Genomic DNA, 19,511 nt, shown 5'->3' with positions numbered 1-19,511 from the left:
CATCCCCCATCCCCCGCACCTCACACGCGTTCTTCACTGTCGTCCTTCTCTCTTTGAGGTAAGTCTGGCCAGCACTGCGGGAGTAGATTACAATCCTGGACCTCATCCTTGGTGCTGCCACAGCCGTGTCGTTTGGATGTGTTTGTCCCCACTGACACGCATGCTGATATTTGGTGGCCAGGGTGGCAGCGTGGGGAAGTGGGGCCTTTAGGAGGAGTTTGTTTCTGTCTATGGAGTCTAGATTATTTCTCTCGAGACAGGCTGTTATAAAGTGGGGTCCCCGCCTTGTCTCCCTATTCTCTTCCACACGCTCACACCCACTCTCGTGTGTGCTCCTGTCACATGACTTCGTCCCCCGGGTTGTGACACAACATGAGGGCCCTTGCTAGATGGAGTCACATGATCCGGCACCATTCTGCCTCTAAAACTGTGAGCCAAATAAAGACCTTATCGTTTGAAGCGATGTAACCCCAGTTATTTTGTTACAGAAACGAAAAATAGACCAGTCAGGATGATGACACGTGCATCGTCCAGACTGAGGGCTGAGGCCATGTAGGTGGGGACAGAAAAGAAGAAGTGAGGAAATACAGAGAATGACAGAGACCCAGATTACAGAGTTTTAAAACCTAAGCCTAGCGACACACAGGTGACGTTGCCAGTGCCCACACATGACTAGAAATCATCCTTAACTTACACTAACTCAGACCCGTATCATCATGGACAAACCTGTCTTTCATTCCTAAATACTGAGAAGCATGGGACAATTTCTGGTGAAGTTCACAGTGATTTAGTTGCACAGTGGGCTGACATACCCAGCTTTTCAACCCCCTGGGAAGCAAATCCGTGTTGGTGCTAAGAGTCAGTCTTCTCTGTCCCAGCACTGTATGGGGCCGGGGGTGGGGGTGGGGGGCGGAGAGGAGAAAATACAGGGATTATAACAACTTTAAAGAAAACAATTATAATGGTCCTATTGTGTGCTCCCAACATCAAACTCAAAATCCTGTGACAAAGTGGGGCTGTAACGAGTCATTTATAAATACTTCAGGTGCAGTTATAACGAAAATTTTCATTTAAAATATTTTTTAAAAATGTTTCTGTTAATTCTCAAATAGCACTTGTTGTTGCTTGAGCTCTTTAAACGTGAGTGTGGATGGAGCTCCTCGCTACCCAAGCGCAGCGGCTTCCTCTCCACTGGTCTCTAAGGACTGGGCCAGCCTGGCTGGGTCCAACTTTCGGCTTGTCCTTGAAAGTTCTCTTCAGTTCTCTTGTACTGGTGTTTCCGCCATTAACCGTGTTAGCAGAAGTTGACTCAAAGTTGTCCATCCCACTGCTGCCGGGTACCATGGCAGAGGATGGAACGGTGTCCCTGTGACCTGGTGACCCACCTGAGGTGCATCTTTTATGCCTGAAGAAAGTCGACCCAGAAAACGAAACTCAGGGAAGGTGAAGGAAAGCGCCTTGGATCTTGGCTCTGTCCTTTGGTTCTCAAAAAAGCCCTCAAACAGGCCTTCAGAGAGGTCACATGGTGAATCCCTGCCACCAAAGGGTCCCCTCAAGTCCTCATCTGACGTCCAGAAGATAAAGCCACATCCAGACAGCTGTCCAAATGGCATCTTCTGCCTCCTGCACCATCCGTCCTTCTTTCTTTAAAACAAACAAACAAACAAACTTTATTTATCACCATTTGCCTTTACCAGTTCTCAGGGGAAGCAAGTGTCTGCACACCTAGGACTTCATTGTAACCCACTATGCTTTAACAGATTGGCAGGACAAGTCTAAGCACGCAGTGGCCTGGACAAGGAAGATGGGCAGCCCGTGCCTCATGGCTCCTGTAAAGCTGTTGGCGCCGGTGGATGCGAGTCTTATCACCCATCATCTGTCTATCTACCCAGCTACCTACCTCTCTGTCTCTACACTGTGGGTGGTCAGAGGACAGCTCACAGGAGGCCAGCCCCGTGGGTCCACCCCTCCCATCGCCTGGCTTGGCCTAAAGTGCCTTTACCCACCTAGCATCCTGCCAGCCAGTTCACAGATGCACCTTATCCCCCTCCTGGGTGGATCCCATGGCCTTTCCTTGAGAGTGGCTGGCTCAGAGCAGTCACAGATTTGGATATGTGCTTTGCGCTGAGTGGCCAGGGATGAGAGCTGATGTGAGAGAGAGAGAAAAAAAATGCAGGCCCAAGACACTCTTGTGCATTGGTTCTGGTTGCTCATAGGTTCTGTGTAATAATATACTATAATTTGAGGGTGCCTTTTCTAGTCACCCACTCTAGCTCCCCAATAATGAGATGGAGACCTATTAGATTTATTCAACAAGCTTTAAAGCACTAGGGCTGGGCAGATAGTGATCTATTCTAATCGGCTGTGCTAGTCTCAGCCATATGCCCTGAGCCCCTTGTCATAGTGGTCTCTCCTGGGTTGCTTCTGTTCTCTCAGGTCAGCCATATCACAAGCTCTTTGTGATCCTCCTCCTCCTCCTCTTCTTCTTTTTTCTTTTTTTCTTTCCGAGACAGGGTCTCTCTGTGTAGCCTTGGCTGTCCTGGACTCACTTTGTAGACCAGGCTATCCTCAAACTCGCAGCGATCCCCCTGCCTCTGCCTCCTGAATGCTGGGATTAAAGGCCTGCACCATCATGCCTGGCTTCTTCCCTCTTCTCTTTTCTTTCTACTTGTGGTCCCTACCTGAGAGCCCTCACTGGATCAGAAGGCCAGCCTTTTAATCTCCTCCGCCCAGTCATAGGCTTTTCAGTTTCTTTCATTTATTTTATTATTATTATTATTATTATTATTATTATTATTATTATTATTATTATTTTGTTTGTTTCTCTGTGTAACAACCCTGGAATTCTCTTTGTAGACCAGGCTGGCCTCGAACTCACAAAGATCCATCTGCCTCAGCCTCCCGAGTGCTGGGATTAAAGGTGTGTGCCACCAGTGGCCTAGCGCTTTTCAGCTTCTTTATTAACCAATCAGAGCTAATTGTGGAGCAATGTTTACCCAACACCAAGACAGGAGAGTCTTCATAGAAATGGCAGTGGCCATGTCCAGACTGTAAGCAGATCTGGGGCACAGAAGTCAGCATCTGAGTACACAGTGTGCCAGACCAGCCCCAGCAGTTCTGGATTTACAAATGTGCCTCCTTGCCTAGTTGCAGCCCCAGTGGCCTTCGGTGGGCATTTTCAAACATGCATTAAGAAGGTGAACACTTTGAGTCCTGTGATGTGCATGTTTTCGGCTAGGGCTCAGAAAACAATAGTTCACAGCACAGGTCTCAGAAGCCAGCTTTCTCTCTGCCCCTCTGTCTCTCACTCCCACCCCTGAGTGGAGCTAAAAGCAGATTTCCTCTTCCCCAGAGTGGGCCAGAGGAGCCAGAACCCCCTGCCCCCAAACCAGCTATAAAACCAAATAAAATTTACATGAGCATTTCTTCCATCTTTCTGTGTACCAACTGTCCATAAGGAAACGAAGAAGTCAGGCATGGTGGCGCACGCCCTTAGCCCCAGCGCTTGGGAAGCAGAGGCAGGCAAATCTCTGAGTTCAAGGCCAGCCTGCTTTACAAAGTGAGTTACACAGGGAGACCCTGTCTTGAAAAAAAAAAAAGAAAGAAAAGAAAGACAAGAAAAGAAAAGAAAAAAGGAAGAGGGCTGGGCGTGGTGGCGCACGTCTTTATACCAGCACTCAGGAGGCAGAGGCAGGCAGAGCGCTGTGAGTTCGAGGCCAGCATGGCCTACCAAGTGAGTCTAAGACAGACAAGGCTACACAGAGAAACCCTGTCTCAAAAACCAAAAAAGAAAAAAGAAAAAAGAAAAAGAAAAAAAGAAAAGAAAAAGAAAGAAAGAAAGAAAGGAAAGAGAAAAGAAAAGAAGTGAAGAAGCATTCTGATCCGCCCTTGGAAGCAAAAGAAATGTGGCAGCGAGGAAGAAGCCAAGAAGCCTGACAACAGGCAGGCCTTGCTTGGTCTCCCCAACTCGGGACTTTTTTTCCAGGTGGTTGCCCTGTTTCTAGAAGTATCAACATTGGAAGCAAGAGTCCAGTATGGGGGACCCAGCCCGAAGGCTCCAGAGTCACATAAAACCGTGTCCTAAGGTCCTTTTGTTTTCCTCATTAATCTGTTTCCTTCCTACTTCTGAGGGCCAACAAGGTGAGGCTCTGGCTTGCTAACTCTGAGTTTCTGAGGCTTTGGCTTCTCGGACTACCCTTCCTCACCCTCCACCCCCGCAGTTGTTTTCCTAAACCATGGTTTGTTATTTTTGCTGTTGACTGGTTTTTTACATTGCGCTGAGCATAGGGCTGCAAGCACAAACTCTTTGTGAAGCAAAGCCTGTAATGCGTGTGTCAGAAAAGTTACCTCATTGTTAAAACTTACTAAGTGAAATGTTTTTAAATAGATTGTGCTGTTATTGTCTCCTGTTACAACCTGTGCTGACCACAGACTCACAGCAATCCTCCTGCCTCAGTCAGGGATTACAGAAATAAGTCATCAAAGGCTATGTATCCACCAGGTGGCAAAAACGTCATGAAAGGCTCCTAATTTGTCTGTTCCCCATGAACTGTACCCCGCTGTGGATTCAGGGTTTGCTAATTAAGTATTTGTGGCAACGTCCTGGGGACAGTCACATTGAATAAAGGGAATTGGCTGTCTTTGGAAGAAGGACAGGGAAAGAGATCAGAGAAGGACACGTGAGGTGAGGAGAGGGCAGCAGCTAACCTGTGGGTCCCAGCGGGGAGGGCAGAGCAGGGACCCCAGCATCTTTGACCTCCAGCACCCAGCCGTAGCCCCACCCTGACCAGGTCCCTCTAGGCCAGTGGTTCTCAACCAGCCAATGCTGCGGCCCTTTAATGCAGTTCCTCACGCTGTGGTGACCCCTCCCAATATAAAATTATTTCATCGCTACTTCATAACTACTTTTTCTACTGTGAAGTCATACTGTAAACATCTGTGTTTCCTGATGGTCTTAGGTGACCCCTGGGAGCGGGACATTTGACCACAAAGGTTTCGTGACCCACCGGTTGAGAACCACTGCTCTAGGCACTTACCCAGGTGGTAAATGAGGCAGGATCCCAGGCCCACCAGAGTAGCCGTCCTTTCTTAGAAATGTCACACGAGGGTAAGGCTGCAAGGAGACCAGAAGGAAGTGTGAGGTGGCAGAGGCACGCGTATTAGAAGTGGGTAAAGATGCTTGCCACCAAGCCTGACAGCCCGAGTTTGGTCCCCAGAATCCACATAGTGGAAGGGATGAACTGACTCCTGCATGTGTCCTCAGACCACCAGGCACAGGCGTGCATGGCACACACATACACACACACACACACACACACACACACACACACACACACACACACACACACACACACTCCACTCCAATCAATCAACAGAGAAATAACCACAGTTTTTAAAAGCAGTGCGGGCACTGCTGAGGCTTTTTATTTTCTAAAGACAGATTCTCTTTCTCAGGTGGAGACGGAGGTGAGCTCAGCCCACAGAGCGGCGCTGGGTCACTCCCGGTGGGCGGCGGCGGCGGCTGTGGCCGCAGCAGAGCGGAGGTCCCGGCTCTGCCTAAGGTTAACTGCTCCCTGGTGAGCTCGGCTTCTTCCTGCGTGCTGTTCCCAGCCACAGCACGCTCCCACCCCCTGGTGGCCACACACTCCAACTGCAAGGCCTGCTTTGAAGATGTCAGAGACGCAGCCTTTGCCTGAACGGGGAGAAAAGCTCTAGGTTAGAGTCGAGGGCAAAGAGTTACTCAATCTTTTTTTTTTTTTTAATCTATAAATAGAAATCTTGAGCAACCCGTTGGAGATGTGCTCTTCTCTGGGTTACAGAGCAATTTGGGTGTGTTTCGGGACTACCCTGTTAGACACTGAAAGTGGCAAGAGTGGTGAGCGAAAGCCAGCAGGTGGCCTACACAGCGCCACAGCGCCACGCGGGAGACCTCACGCTTCCCACCCTCCTGGGTCTCCCAGAGCCTCAGAAGCCAGAGCTTGGAGCTCAGCCACCTCCCCATTCTTGTCAAAAGAGAGACTTTGGTTTTGCTTTGTTGGCAAGATCAGAAAAGCTAAGGAAGTCTTTGAAGTAAACATATTCCTTCCTGGGAGGAGCTAAGTACCCTAAATCCTCTTGTTTCCCAGTCCTTTCTTCAACGTTTCTCACTGTTGGCTTTGAAACTCTAGCCTCGCCCATTGATAAGGGTGAGCTGTTAGGCCATTAACACTTTAGTGTGAAGTAGCGCCTGAGCCTCTGTCCTTAGGAAAGCGTCCAGCTTGCAGAGACTGGGACAGGGATTAAGGAAAGGGTGAACTGGGGGCCTCAAATGTGCTCTTCCTGTGATCCTGGGGTCACCAGGGCCAGGGGAGACCCCCTAAGGGCACATTGAAACGTGCTTGCCACCAAGCTTGTGACCGGCCTGAGTTTAAGTCTTGTGATCCCTAGGTTAGAAGGAGTCGGCAAGGTCTTGCTTATTGTCTGGCCTACACACACACACACACACACACACACACACACACACGCTGTAACTTTAGAGCTGTGGTGGCCAGTTGAACAAGGGAGGCAGTATGAGGTGGGCGCCTCTAGGAGATGCAGAAAGACCCAGGGGCAGCCTCACGTGCTCGCAGGAAGGAGAACAAATGGGAAGGCCTGCATTTTCATGTGGCAGGGACATGTTGATTGAGCTGTGTGCATTTCTTTGTCACTGCCTCATTGCTGCCCCTGGCCTGACCCCTGAGAGGCTGACTGAGGCCATGGCTCTCCTTTCTTTCTTTCTCTCTAGAATTTTTTTCCTTCTTTCTTTTTTTTAAAAATTTAAATATACTTTATTTTCAGACAACCTACATGACATGCTTTTTCTTTAAAAAAAAATGAAAAAACAAAACAACAACAACAACAAAACCACAGTGCTTCCTCTCCAAATAAGTCACCGCCAAACCAGAAGCTTACGATGACATTGGCCCAGTTTGTCATGAGTACTAGTGTTGTGTGGATGGTAAGCAGCAGCCAGTCATGGTGACAAGTGACAGGTCCAATTTGTTAACTTTCTTTCCATCTCTGAGCCATTCTTAAAGAAAATCATGAACGGAGTCACACCATCTTCATGACAGTCCAGCAACCATGCCATCTGGAGCCATGTTTTCACAAAAAAAACACAAAAACTGGCAGTTGTTGAAATTAGCAAGCATGTGCTTACGTTGCTCTGCAGTCCCGTCATGAAAGGCTTTACTCTTGTGGTTTCTGCTCCTCAAGCTTGCCTTTGAGTGATCTCACGTGATCTCTGATGTGCCTTTTTGTGGGCCTCTGGTTTCTTCTAAGTGATGGTTCGTGACAATATCAACACCGGTGACGACTGTGCTTTCGGTACCTTCGCCCTCCGGGCCTTCAGCGGAAGCACTGCCACCAAGGAGCGAGTCATGGATGGGAACAGCTTGTCATTGCTGATGAGGTCCCTGTAGGTGATCATGGTGGTGGCTGGGGACAGCCGTGCGAGCTTGACAGTGTGGAGTGAGTGGAGTACAGCCAAAGACATGGCTCTACTTTCAAATACTGAGACTCGTTAAAAATAATGGTCGTGGCTGGGGAGTTGGCACAGTGGCTAAGAGCACTGGCTGTTCTTTTAGCAGATCGGGGTTCAGAGACCGGCACCCACATGGCAGCTCATAGGCATCTGAAACTCCAGTCCCAGGGGATCTGACACCCTCCTCTGGCCTCCATGGGCAGCAGGCACGTAGCAAACAGGCGTCCATGGAGGCGAAACATCCACAGCCATGCCCATAAGATAACAATACAACACAAGTTGTAGGTTATCTCAAATTCATAGAAAGACAAGTGTCCCCATAGAGGTCCAGATAGCAGGAGCCAGAGAGTGGCTGCTGTCTCTCACACTGCTTTTCATGGCTGTGCCAGGACAGCGTCGTTTTCAAGTTTCTCTGAGACCTATTACACACGTTCTATTTATTCATAGTATTCTCTGTGGCCGCTGGGAAGCCACGCAGGACACACCTTGCTTGTGACTCACAGTGGATGCTCTCCAGCACAGGACTTGCCACTGCCCCATTGGTTAGGATTAAAAATGACATGGCACACAACAGACACGGGTGTGGAGAGATTTACTTAGGGAGAAGGGAAATGGAGGGGCGTTGGGACCTGAGTGGTAGGGAGAGACAGACAGACAGACACCCAGAGAGAGAGAGTGAGAGAGAAGAGATGAGGTGGGCTTGTCCTTTTATATCCTGGGCCTCTGGCACACACCTGGTGGCAGGTTGTGATGATGTCAGAGGTTGCTAAGCAACCCAGAGGCAGCTACGCTGACAGTCCCTTCTCCATTAAACCCAGCCATACATATACATAGGTACAGCTTTCTTTGCCTTTTTAGGTCCCCACTACTGGGTGGTCTCAAGTTACACAGAACAGAAAGTATATTAAATAACGTGCTTTTTTTCCCTCCCTTGTTAATTTTTTTTTTAATGGAGGCAGATATGAACCTAAGATCTTAAGAAAAGATATTTCTTTTCTTTTATTTCTTTCATCTCTCCAGATAATTCCATGCATTGGGGTCAGACAGTAATTCACTGTCGGGAAACAAAATCCACCAGTAACTTGTAGGGGTAGTGTTTACTACAAAGAATTACAACTCGGGCTCCTAGTCAGCCTACAGCAGTATCACAGGAGAAAGAGAATTCTGGAAGATCTCCCAGGGGCTAAAAAGGAGAGGAGGACATTCCTGCCTCAGACTGGAGTTGTGTAGGCAGCTCTAGGGTCCAGGTGAGTTAGCTTGTGACCAGGAGAGACCGGCAGCGTCATCTCTAGTGAAGTAAAGCCATGCGTTGGTGTGATGAGGGAACCCTATAGAAAACCGCCCCACGCTGCGGACGGAGGGGTAGTTGGGGGTGGCGGGGTGGTGACCCTACTTCTTCTGTCTTCATTGCTGACCTCCAAATCCTAAGAGCAAAAGACGCTGCAGCCTGGAAGGACGCCCAGGCTCCGTGGCGTCCCTGCAGTGCCCTCTACTGGCCAAGTGTTGCCAAGCATCGTGGCAGAGGCTGAAGGAAAAGCTTCGAGAAAGGCCCAGGTCCTCAACACCGGATCTCAGGAGGGAAAGGGTGTTGACAGTTGGCACAGCGATAGCGTCTGTATAAATGTGAGTGGCAGTCATGTAGTACCCTTCTTCATCCATATTTAGCTTCTGTTTTTTTCTTGTATGAATAATTGACTTGGTTATTTTGGATTTTAAAATTGGAATCGATTTCCCAAGTCTTCCCTGCTTGCTTTTTTTTGTTGGTTTGTTGGTTTGTTTACAATTCCCTCCCATAGCATAGCCCTCCTCAGTGCTAACTTTGGCACCATTCAGTGCCAGAACTGCTAGTGCGGTGAGGAAGCTGTGGCCACAGAAGCTATAGTTATTATTTGAAGAATTTTTGCAGCAGCAGCAGTCGCCTTAGGGTCAGTCTTGTCTCGGAAGAGTGCACTGAGGGAGCCTTTTCTCAGTGTGTGTGTGTGTGTGTGTGTGTGTGTGTGTGTGTGTGTGTGTGTGTATCAAAAGAGAACTGTGAGGCCAGGCGGTGGCGCACGCCTTTAATGCCAGCATGCAGAAGGCAAAGGCAGGCAGATCTCTTCGAGTTCAAGGACAGCCAGGGATATGTGGAGAGACCCTGTCTCAAAACCAAAAAACCAACAAAAAAACACAACTGTGCAAAAACCATTGCGTTCCAGCAACAGTTGTGGCACCACTCAAACCTGTGCTACCATGTCTAATCCTTTAAAAGGTCCCCTGACCTTTCCTGCATTTCCACAGAAGCCTGTTCAGTCTGTAACTGACAGTAAAACCCACGGAGCATGCCTTTAATCCCAGCACTCGGGAGGCAGAGGCAGGCAGATGGCAGTGAGTTCGAGGCCAGCCTGGTCTACAAAGTGAGTCCAGGACAGCCAAGGCTACACAGAGAAACCCTGTCTCGAAAAAACAAAAACAAAGCAAAACAAAACAAACCCCAAGAACTACCAGTCCAGATAAGTAACCGGTTGCTGCTCTCCCTTCATAGCTGGCGTGACCACTGGGAAGCGCCTCACAGAAGCCGTGTGTGGTTCCCAGCTCCCTGCAAGAACACAGAGAGTGCCAGTCACACAGAAATCTGTGATGTGCAGCCTGTTCGTGGATTGGAAGCAACTGCTGGTTCTGAGGTCTGATGGGCTCAGGGGTCGCTTAGAGGCAAAGTCTGTTCAGTGTGCGCTGAGCCATAGGTTCAGTTTTCAGCATACAATGAACCATACCGTGTAGTATATCCCGCCCACACTGTGTGTGTGTGCGTGTGTGTGTGTGTGCGCGCGCGCGCGCGCGCATGTGTGTGTGTGTGTGTGTGTGTGTGTGTGTAATACATATTATATCATATGCATTTTATATTAACACCTTTGTCTTGAATCTTGAAATTATTTGCATCACAATTAATTTTTTTCTTGCCATACACACTTTAAAAAATTCTAAATTACTTATTGTGTGCGTAGGGAGAGGCATGACCTTGGCGTGGTGTACATGTAGAGGCCACAGAACTACTTTTAAAAGCAATTTTTTTCCTTCCACCATGTAGTCCTGGGAATCAAACTCAGGCTTGGCATCAGTGGTTTTACCTGCTGACCCACCTTGCTGGCCTCCGTGCACACTTTGTGTTGCGTGGAAATACACTTGTCCGAGATTATGAACGATTTCCTGGGTGTCTGGGTATGGTGACTGACTTCTGCAGTTCTGGGATTTGCAGAGTAAGACAGCTCTGCATCATGGCATGGCTTTTTGCGCATTGCACGCCTGCATCATGCTCAGGCAGGAATTGTTGAGTCTGAGTCACAGCATTAGGGCTGGCCCTTGTGCGGTTTAAGACCGACCACATCTCTTCACTCTTGGACATGAGAACCTGGTGAAGGCTTTGCGCTCATACTTAATGGTCCCAATAAACAAAGCAAGTTTTTTTTTTAAATGTTTTTTCTGTGAATAGGACCTTTCCTCCGTTTCCTTAAAGGATAAAATCGCTTTAGTATTCCGAGGAATGCAGGGTCATAAATGCATCCAGGTCAGTCAGTTATAAATCACTGTGCCTGGAAAGCCATTTTAACTAGAAATATTAAGAAAATTCATTTCTTAAAAAAAAAAATGGAAAAGGTTGGCTTTGGTTGTTGGTTTGTATTGAATGAATGGCTTTTCCAGATAGACAAAGAAATGGTTTTCTACAACCAGTGCAGAAAGAGGAGGGTCAAATGAGCTGGCATGGGCAGATATTTCGCCCACAGTAAATCCAGGGCCCCAGCTTGCAGGCTTAGAGACTATTGGAAGCTGCATTTAAAGAAGAATAAAACCACATACCGTAAGTGGGAAAGGAGAAATAATTCGTCCCTAACTAGATGCCTGAATGATTAGAATTTGGATATAAAATAAAACAAATAGATACAAAGTCAGTGTGCACATGTGTGGTGCTTGGTGAGTGTAGCCTGGATGGGAGCACGACATCCAGAGTGAGGCTGGCCATGCCGCTAAGTGTTGTACTGCACTGTCAGTGTGCCTGTGGGTGGGTGGACGTGTGTTGTGTGTGTGTGTGTGTGTGTGTGTATGTAGGGTGTGTGTGTATGTGTGGGTGTGTAGGGTGTGGGTGTGTATGTGTGGTGTGTGGGTATAGTGTGTGAATGTGTAGGGTGTGTGGATGTGTGAGTATGTGGATGTGTAGGTGTGTGTGGTGTGTGTTTGTGGTATGTGTGTGTGGTGTGGATGTGTGTGGTATGTGTATAGTGTGTGTGTGTTTGTGTGTGGTGTGTGCGTGTGTATGTGGTGTGTGATGTGTGTCTGTGTGTGTGCGTGGTATGTGTGCATTTGTGTGTATTTGTGTGTATGTGTGGTGTGTATATGGTGTGTGGTATGTGTGTATTTGTGTGTGTGTGTGTGTGTGTGTGTGTGTCAGCAGCAAGGCCTTAGGTTGGCACTGGGAATCACCTTCTACGTTATCTCTTTTGACTCAGAACTCATCAGGTGGGCCGCGCTGCTAGCCAGCTTGCTCCAGAACTCCCCTTTTTGACTTCCCATCTGCAATTACAGGGGCGCCGCCATGGCCACCTGACTTTCAGTAGCCCTGGGCACCTGAGCTCTTGCTTTAACTACTGAGCCATCCTACCAGCCCCGTAGATGTCTTAGAAGCCTGGAGAGAATTGGCAGGCAATCACGATAACAGTGCCTGCCCATGTGGGGCTGGCCGGCTACTTAGACCGTCCTGTAATAAGCAAACCGAAGAACACACGTGCACACTGTCACCTGTGCACAGAAGGAAGAGTGGAAGGACACGGTGGGGGCCCGGGCGTGCTGCCTTGGGAGGGGTCTTAGTTGGGTATCTACTGCTGTCAAGAGGCACCCCGACCAGGCAACTCTTATAAAAGAAAGCATTTAACTGGGGAGCTCACCGCTTCAGAGGCTTAGTGCATGGCGCAGCAGGCAGACATGCGCTGGGGCGGCAGCTGAGAGCTCAGCCTGATCCACTGCCTGAGAGAAGGACGCAGAGCCTGGCTCGGGCTTTAGAAACCTGGGAGGCCACCTCCTCCAATGAGGCCACACCTTCTAAGCCTTTCAACTAGTGCCACCCTCTGATGACCAAGCATTCGAATCTATGAGCCTTTTGGGGGAGGGACATTATTACCCAAAGCATCACAGGAAGTGGAATTTGAAGAGAAATGTGAACGCTAAGAGGTAAAAACAGCCAGACTCAAATACCCGAGGCTAAAAAGGGAAGAGCAACACCCCAGTGCTGGAGTCTGCGCTGCAAGGATGGATGGGAGGTGTGAGGTGGGCACAGGGGGCCAGCAGCAACGGAGGCCTCGGAGGCTGGAGAAACCGATCCCAAGGGCATCAGGTGCTGGGCTCTGTTCTGTGGAAGAGTGCTTCAGAGCCCACCCTGAGCTAATTGCTGTTAAATCCTTCATAGAGCCGACAGGAGACAGGACTGACCTAAGATGGTGTCAACTATGTTATTTCCACTACAGTAAAAACTGGGTAGAAATGAAGCCCACAAGCAAACAATGAAACTGACCACGGACTCCAGATGGAAGCCTGTGTTGGGCTTTGATGTACTTTTCCTGTGCTTTTCTGTGTCCTGACATGCGGAAATGAGAGGTGCTTTCGGGCCATGAATGTCTGTGGTTAGGCGGATGACAGAACGCCTTCTATTTTGAGCACACTGAGAAGTGTTGTGTGTTAGGACTGAGAGACAGGTCCACAGGAGACCAAGGCCAGCTGTCCCACACCAAGCACCACCAGGCCGGGGCCCTCCCTGAGCACACCCTGGATCTGGCAGTTGGCCACAGTTCTAACTCTGCTTCCTCTGGGAAGCCACATGGCCAGCATCTGGCCACTCCGATGGATTGCTCAGCCTCGGAAGGGACAGACATATCTCCATGAAGACTTCTCAATCCACTTACAACAGTGCTGTCTACAAAGCAGTGTCTCATATTCTCTGGTACAAAGAGAGGACGGGGACGGACACACACACACACACACACACACACACACACACACACACACACACACACGCCTGTGCACACAAGCACGCACACGTACGAACACATGCACACGCACATATGCACGAGCACACACACACACACACCCCTCTGTAGGTGTTAGCACAGCTTCTGAAAGAGAGTCCATTATCCCCAGGGCAAGAACTGGAGAGGAAGCGTCTGGGCAGAGGGAGGGTGGAGAGTCAGGGGAACATGAGATAGGGGTAAGGGACCATTCCATCAGTGCCTGGGGACCTGGTACAGCAATCCCACCAGTGTGCTGGCTTGGAGTATCTTGGGTCACTGAGGGACAGCGCCCCACAGCAGAGGATGGCAATGCAGGTGAACCATGAAAGCGCATAAAGCGGCTGAGGCACACAGTAGGTCTCTCAGGGGTAAGGAAGTCAGGGGAGCCATGCATGTCAACAACCAACTCCCACCGTGCTGAGACTGAACACAGGGTCAGCACAGACGCTGTAGCACCTCAGCCAGGGGCCAGCACTTTACCTGTGGTGGCTCCTTTAGGCCAGCACGGACTTGAAGTGGCCTCTGTCACGCTCGTTTACAAGGAAATCCTGAGGCTCCCAAGGGACATCACCTTGTCCATGGGCATGGCAACGGCTTAGCATCTAGGTCATCTGGTCTTTGAAGCCAGCCCAGAAGAGCTGCCCGTTTCCTCAGGGAGCAGGCCGATCTCAGCTTTGTAATGTCAGCCATCCGAGAGGTCAGTACAAGGAAGAGAGGGTGTCGGGTGGACACCAGAAGCTTAGTGTCTGGAAGGGAGCGGGGGTGGGGAGGGTGGGGGGGTTGGGGGTGGGAAGGCAGCCAGTGGGGGAGGGAAGGGTGGCCTGGAAGGGGAAAGGAACAAGGGCAGCAGGATGTGACCAGAGATGAATTTGGGGACCCCACCCCCAAGATGCAGCCCCCAGCCAGTGACCCAGGTGTGGCAGCTCTGCCTCTGCTCTTCTCTGTCTCCCGGGCCTGTCTCAGGCTCCATCATAGACCTGAGTCCTGATGCGTCCTGTCTGCTGAAGAGTGTAGTTAAGTCCCCTCTGGAAAGGTTTAACTGAAGAAAGAAACAATAAGACGAGTAAATCCGACCACATGGAAACCTAGTCGTCCAGCTTAAGCAGTGAACACTCGTGAGCAGCCCCAGATCATCGTATAAAAACCGTACTCCCAGAAGGGGCAGTATTAAAGATGGGGCTTTGGAGAGATCGTTAGGGTCAGACAGGGCCATGAGGACCTCATGACAGGATTAACATCATCCTAAGGGCTCTCTCTTTGTCCCCACCATGTGAGAACATAGGGACGCACGGCGTTGAGCAGTCCACAAGGCAGGCGGGGAGAGAGCTCACTGCAAGCCTACAGCCTTGGCACCCTGGTCGCAGACTCTGGGTTCCCAAGGGTAAGAAGTGGTTCCCGGTGTTTAAGCCACCTGGCAACCTGAAAGGAATAACACAAAACACAGCCAAAGAAAGCTAAAAAGCCAGAGATGCGGAGAAAACTGTTAGCAGCAGCATATAGCAGGAGGTGAGCTTTATGACTCCAGAACACATATTAAATCAGCTGGAAAAACGCCGCGGCTCATACCCTCTGGGTTCCTGGCTAGGGAATGGTGCTGCCCACAGAGGGCCTCCAATCCCAATGAACACAATCAAGACACACACCCCCACACCCAGGAATGGCCTGAGGCTCCTTTCTGTCAACCTGGCAAATATCACATCAAGTCTCTATGCAGAGTCTTTGGTTATAACCTTAAGCCATAGGTGCCTGGCTGCCCTCACAATGGCTCTCTCCTTGCCCCAGTTAGGAGGGAGGGAGGCAAGCGGAGTGGCTGCAACCAGGAGCCCTTCACTTCAGATGCTTCGCCCCTGCGCACGCGTGTCCAGGTCTTCCGCAACACACCGTGTACGCGATGTGTTAGAGGACGAAGAAGCAAGGCTCCACCCACGCTGGGATATTTACCGGTGTCGTTTCCAACCGCAAAACACCCCGAAACCACCCACGTGCCTCCCCAAACAGTGACTGAGCAGGAAAGAGTGTTCGGCCTCGCCGGCCCTCAGGGAACCGCGAATCAAAGTCACTGTCGCAGTGCAGTGTCACTTGGTGTTTGTAGGAGCCCCCCCCCCCCTGCCGGAAAGATGCCGAGCAATAGCTGTGGCAAGGGTGCGACAAATGCCTTGTCCCCGATGGAGGGGAGGAAGATTATGCAGCCATTTTGGAAAGTAGCACAGAGGGGTTCTCAAAAACCTGAAAACAGGGACCTGCAAGATCACTGAGCAGGTCAGGGTGCTTACTCCCGAGTCTGATGACCTGACACCAGGATTTGTTGTCCCATAGTCTGTGCTGTCTGGGAGAGAGGCCTTGTCATCCCATTATAAGGTAACTCAACTTCAACTTTTCTTATGTGTGCATATGTCTATATTTAGGGAACTTGGACAGCACAGACCTCCGACCCTGCCCTCCCCTCCCCTGCCCTCCCCTCCTCTGCCCTCCCGACCCCACAGGAGCCTTAGTCATTCCTGTTGTATAGTTGCTCTTCAAGGAAAGGGGTGCTCAGTGCCTGCTGTGATGGTAACAGAGGTTTGCTGGCAGAGCTGAGGGAGTGGGAGGGCGAGACAGGTAGGCCCCGCCCTCCCCTTCAATGCCTAAACCATGCTGGCATTCGCTCTGCAGTTAGGAGCACTTTGACTGTCCTGCAAGTGCTGGGTGGAAGGCATAGCCCCCACCCGGCGGCTCGCGACTGCCTGTGGTGTTATTCCCAGGGGATCTGTACTCGCAGGCAAAACACTCATTCATATAAAATAAAAATAAATCTTTAAAAAAAGAGAGAGAGAGAGAGAGAAAATGAATGTGCCGCAGCTGATGGCAAGGGTAGCTCAGTCTAGGGCCCCGCCCATTCTGGTCCCGTGTCCCCCACCCCCACCTCACCCTTGCAGCAGTCCACTCTGGTCCCATGTCCCCCACCCTCACCTCACCCCCCACCCCTCCCCCCGCCCTTGCAGCAGTCCACTCTGGTCCCCCCCCCCCACATCCTCCAATCCAGCTGTCCCATTTCTGGTTTGACTAGCCCAGGGCACCACATGACTTCTTTTGAGTTTCTATACATTCTATTTACAATTTTGCAAACTAGCCACTTGAGCCTGCCATCTGTTTCCAGCAAGAATTCTGACCAACGCTCAAGTTATACAAGACTTTCCTCTCAGCAGCTCTCTCCTCCCCTCTCCTCTCACTGCGTGGAGAGTGATGCTTTTCTTCGGTGTCCGGAGCCGTATTTATTACTTTTTTTTTTTTTTCAAGACAGGGTTTTTCTGTGTAGCCCTGGCTGTTCTAGAACCTGCTCTGTAGACCCGGCTGTCTTGGAACGCAGAGATCCATCTGATTCTGCCTCCCAAAGGCTGGGATTAAAGGCGTGTTCCACTACGCTCAGCTTTGAATCTTTTTTAAAAGCCCCTGTCTTTCCCAGTGACTAAGTAGCAGGCATGTAGATCCACAAATACAAGCCCTAAAAATACATGCTTAGCATATTCTAACACAGCTAATTTCTAGTCCACCTAACTTGTTAAATTCTAGTCCGTTCGAAATTCATTCCCTCCCCGAGGTAAAACGGAGGTGCGGGTGGGATTTAGTCTCTCAAACGCCTTCCCCCCTCAACTTCCCCATTCTATGACTAAGAAATGGGCGGTGTGTCTGGCTGCAGGGCACAGTCTGGGCTGCTATCTGGTCAGGGGGTTTTTCTTGGACTGCAGATGTGGAACAGCTACATCACATGCATGAGTGTGCACAGACACACACAATCATGCACACAGGCACACAATGCATACACAGGTACACACGTATACACACATGCGCGCGCGCGCGCGCGCGCACACACACACACACACACACACACACACACACACACACACACTGCTGCCGGAACTGTAACCTGATCTGGCATTTTTAGAAAACATTAACAGAGTGTGCCAAAGTTGAACAGTTCACGATGCCTGTACTTTCCTGACTTTATGTTAGATACTTCCCCAAAGCTTCTTACACACACGTGTACACACACACACACACACACACACACACACACACACACACACACACACACACGCCACATTTAGTTTATGCCTTAAATTCTTCACAGTTCCTAGCGGATCAACTCTATTGAAACTCAAAACTCAAAACCCAGAGAAAGATGCCTTGCTGCGGTCTCTCTCAGGCCCCACCCAGACTTCTGAGGCCGGAAGTGAAAACAGAACAGGAAACAGCAATGCGAGGGCGGGGCGGGGGCGGGGGTGGGGGTGAGACAGCCAGGCTCAGGTTTAAAGAATATTCTCGGGCCCCGTGGACATGTTTAACAGTTGCAGTCAATAGGAAAGTGGGACAGATCTAGCAACATCGCCACAGCCCTGCGCCTCGGCGCGCGAATGTTAAGAGGAAGCTCACACCGTCACCATACACCAGTACAACTGGTGGGGCTCTCTTATTAAAGATAATACTTATAAAAAAGTTTAAAAACAGGTACTCCTCTTCTTCTTCTTTTCTTAAACGCAGTTCAACCCGGAGGAGGCTCAGGGTCTGGTTAGGTACAAAGCGTCACAGTTCAGAACCTAAAAGATCCGGTTTCCGAGCGCATTTGCAAAGAGCTGCAAACACAATCTTCTGCCGCTAGATGGCTCTGGCCCTCACAGTGGGGCCGTAATGAGGTTTGTGTCTATTTATACAGACAGCCCGCAGACCCCCCGTTACGGTTTCATAATCCTCTTACGTAATGCCGGCTTGCCCGGGACGCTTCATCGCCACTCCGGAGATGGGCAGAAGGACCCCTCAGGACGCGATTGTCCCTAGCAGTGGACAGGAAGTAAGAGAAGGGTCTGTCCCCCGGGTGACCAGGCGGAACCCCGAGAGTCCGGAATTTGTCCCCCGAGAGGCGGGTGAAGGAGGAAAACAAAGAGCAGCTGCCTGGAGCACGTGACCAGCTGCATGCCGAGCTCAGGCAACCTCTAGCTGGGTCTGGAACCAGCAGAGAGCTAATGCTGGAAGCAGCTCTCTCCTCCTCGCAGCCGCCGCACCCTGCCTGCAGCCCTCTTAAAAGGCGGGTTCTAGTGCCACCATGGAATTCCTCCAGGGAGCTCACCAGTCTGTGTGTGTCCCAGGGGCGCCAACCATTCTTTGTCTGTGCAGCCCACAGAGAACTGTGGCCAGCGATTTGCACACAGTAGGTACACATGCAGTGTCTGGTGGAAACAAGAGATTTGACCAGAGTCAGAAAGGCTGATGCAGCAATCGCCTATACGTTTCTGAATCTTAAAAAAAAAAAGTGCACACTCTCCTTAAATCCTACCCAGTGCAGTGGGAGGGTTAAGACTGTGAGAGATGGCTCAGCATTTAAGAGCACTGACTGCTCTTCCAGAGGTCACGAGTTCAATTCCCAGCAACCACATGGTGGCTTATGGCCATCTTTAAGGGGATCTGATGGCCCTCTTCTGTCATATAAGCATACATGCAAATAGAACACTAGTATGTATAAATAAATAAATAAATCTTAAAAAAAAAAAAAGACTGTGAACTCTAGTTTAGATTGTACGTACTTGCCGGGCATGGTGGCACACACCTTTAATCCCAGCACTTGGGAGGCAGAGGCAGGCAGATCGCTGTGAGTTCGAGGCCAGCCTGGTCTACAAAGTGAGTCTAGAACAGCCAAGGCTACACAGAGACCCTGTCTCAAAAAAACCAAAAAACAAAACAAAACAAAAAAACAACAACAAAACAAACAAACAAACAAAAGATTGTACGTACTCAGTGTCAGCTACTAGCTATGTGACCCCCTGGGCCAGAGGTGTCATCTTTCCACAGCTCAGTTCCGGCATCTGTGAAATGACAACATTATTAAAAGCTATTTCACGGTTACGAAGATGGAGTAAATTGGTATCACAGTGTGTTAAGTAGCCCCTGGGGCAGTGTAGGCACTAGTGTGGCCCAGTGAGACTCCTGCGAGAAGGCTCCAGTGCAGGCCC

General features: G+C 50.0%; 1 protein-coding gene and 2 long non-coding RNA genes across 3 annotated transcripts; 1 reads left to right on the top strand and 2 right to left on the bottom strand.

Moving 5' to 3' along the window:
• Positions 1-1,006: 1,006 nt before the first annotated feature.
• On the bottom strand, positions 1,007-18,817 carry LOC311609740 (uncharacterized protein). Its single transcript, XM_084803078.1, has 3 exons — positions 18,263-18,817; positions 5,037-5,113; positions 1,007-1,644 (listed from the first exon to the last, which is right to left on the bottom strand). Exons 1-3 carry the CDS (start codon positions 18,722-18,724, stop codon positions 1,257-1,259), a joined length of 927 nt encoding a protein of 308 aa, XP_084659204.1. The 5' UTR covers positions 18,725-18,817; the 3' UTR covers positions 1,007-1,256.
• LOC311609754 lies at positions 5,403-10,107 on the bottom strand. The gene is made up of 2 exons (XR_014783489.1): positions 9,971-10,107; positions 5,403-5,692 (listed from the first exon to the last, which is right to left on the bottom strand). It is a non-coding gene; the product is annotated as an uncharacterized lncRNA (long non-coding RNA).
• On the top strand, positions 14,358-17,524 carry LOC311609757. The gene is made up of 3 exons (XR_014783492.1): positions 14,358-15,036; positions 15,313-15,888; positions 16,640-17,524. It is a non-coding gene; the product is annotated as an uncharacterized lncRNA (long non-coding RNA).
• Positions 18,818-19,511: the final 694 nt, after the last annotated feature.

Source organism: Acomys minous, assembly GCF_964271855.1.
Source record: "Acomys minous genome assembly, chromosome: 12".
In the NCBI taxonomy this organism is placed as follows: Eukaryota; Metazoa; Chordata; class Mammalia; order Rodentia; family Muridae; genus Acomys; species Acomys minous.
Note: the sequence above shows the minus strand (reverse complement) of the source record. Positions and strands in the feature narration are given on the sequence as shown.

Excerpts from the sequence above, each read along its gene's own strand:
- LOC311609740 (XM_084803078.1), bottom strand. The coding sequence starts at position 18,724 with ATGTGTACCTACTGTGTGCAAATCGCTGGCCACAGTTCTCTGTGGGCT. Across the intron at positions 5,114-18,262 it reads CCCGGGCAAGCCGGCATTAC|CCTTACCCTCGTGTGACATT; the intron begins GTAAGAGGATTA and ends GTCTCCTTGCAG. Across the intron at positions 1,645-5,036 it reads CTGCCTCATTTACCACCTGG|AAAGAAGGACGGATGGTGCA; the intron begins GTAAGTGCCTAG and ends TTTGTTTTAAAG.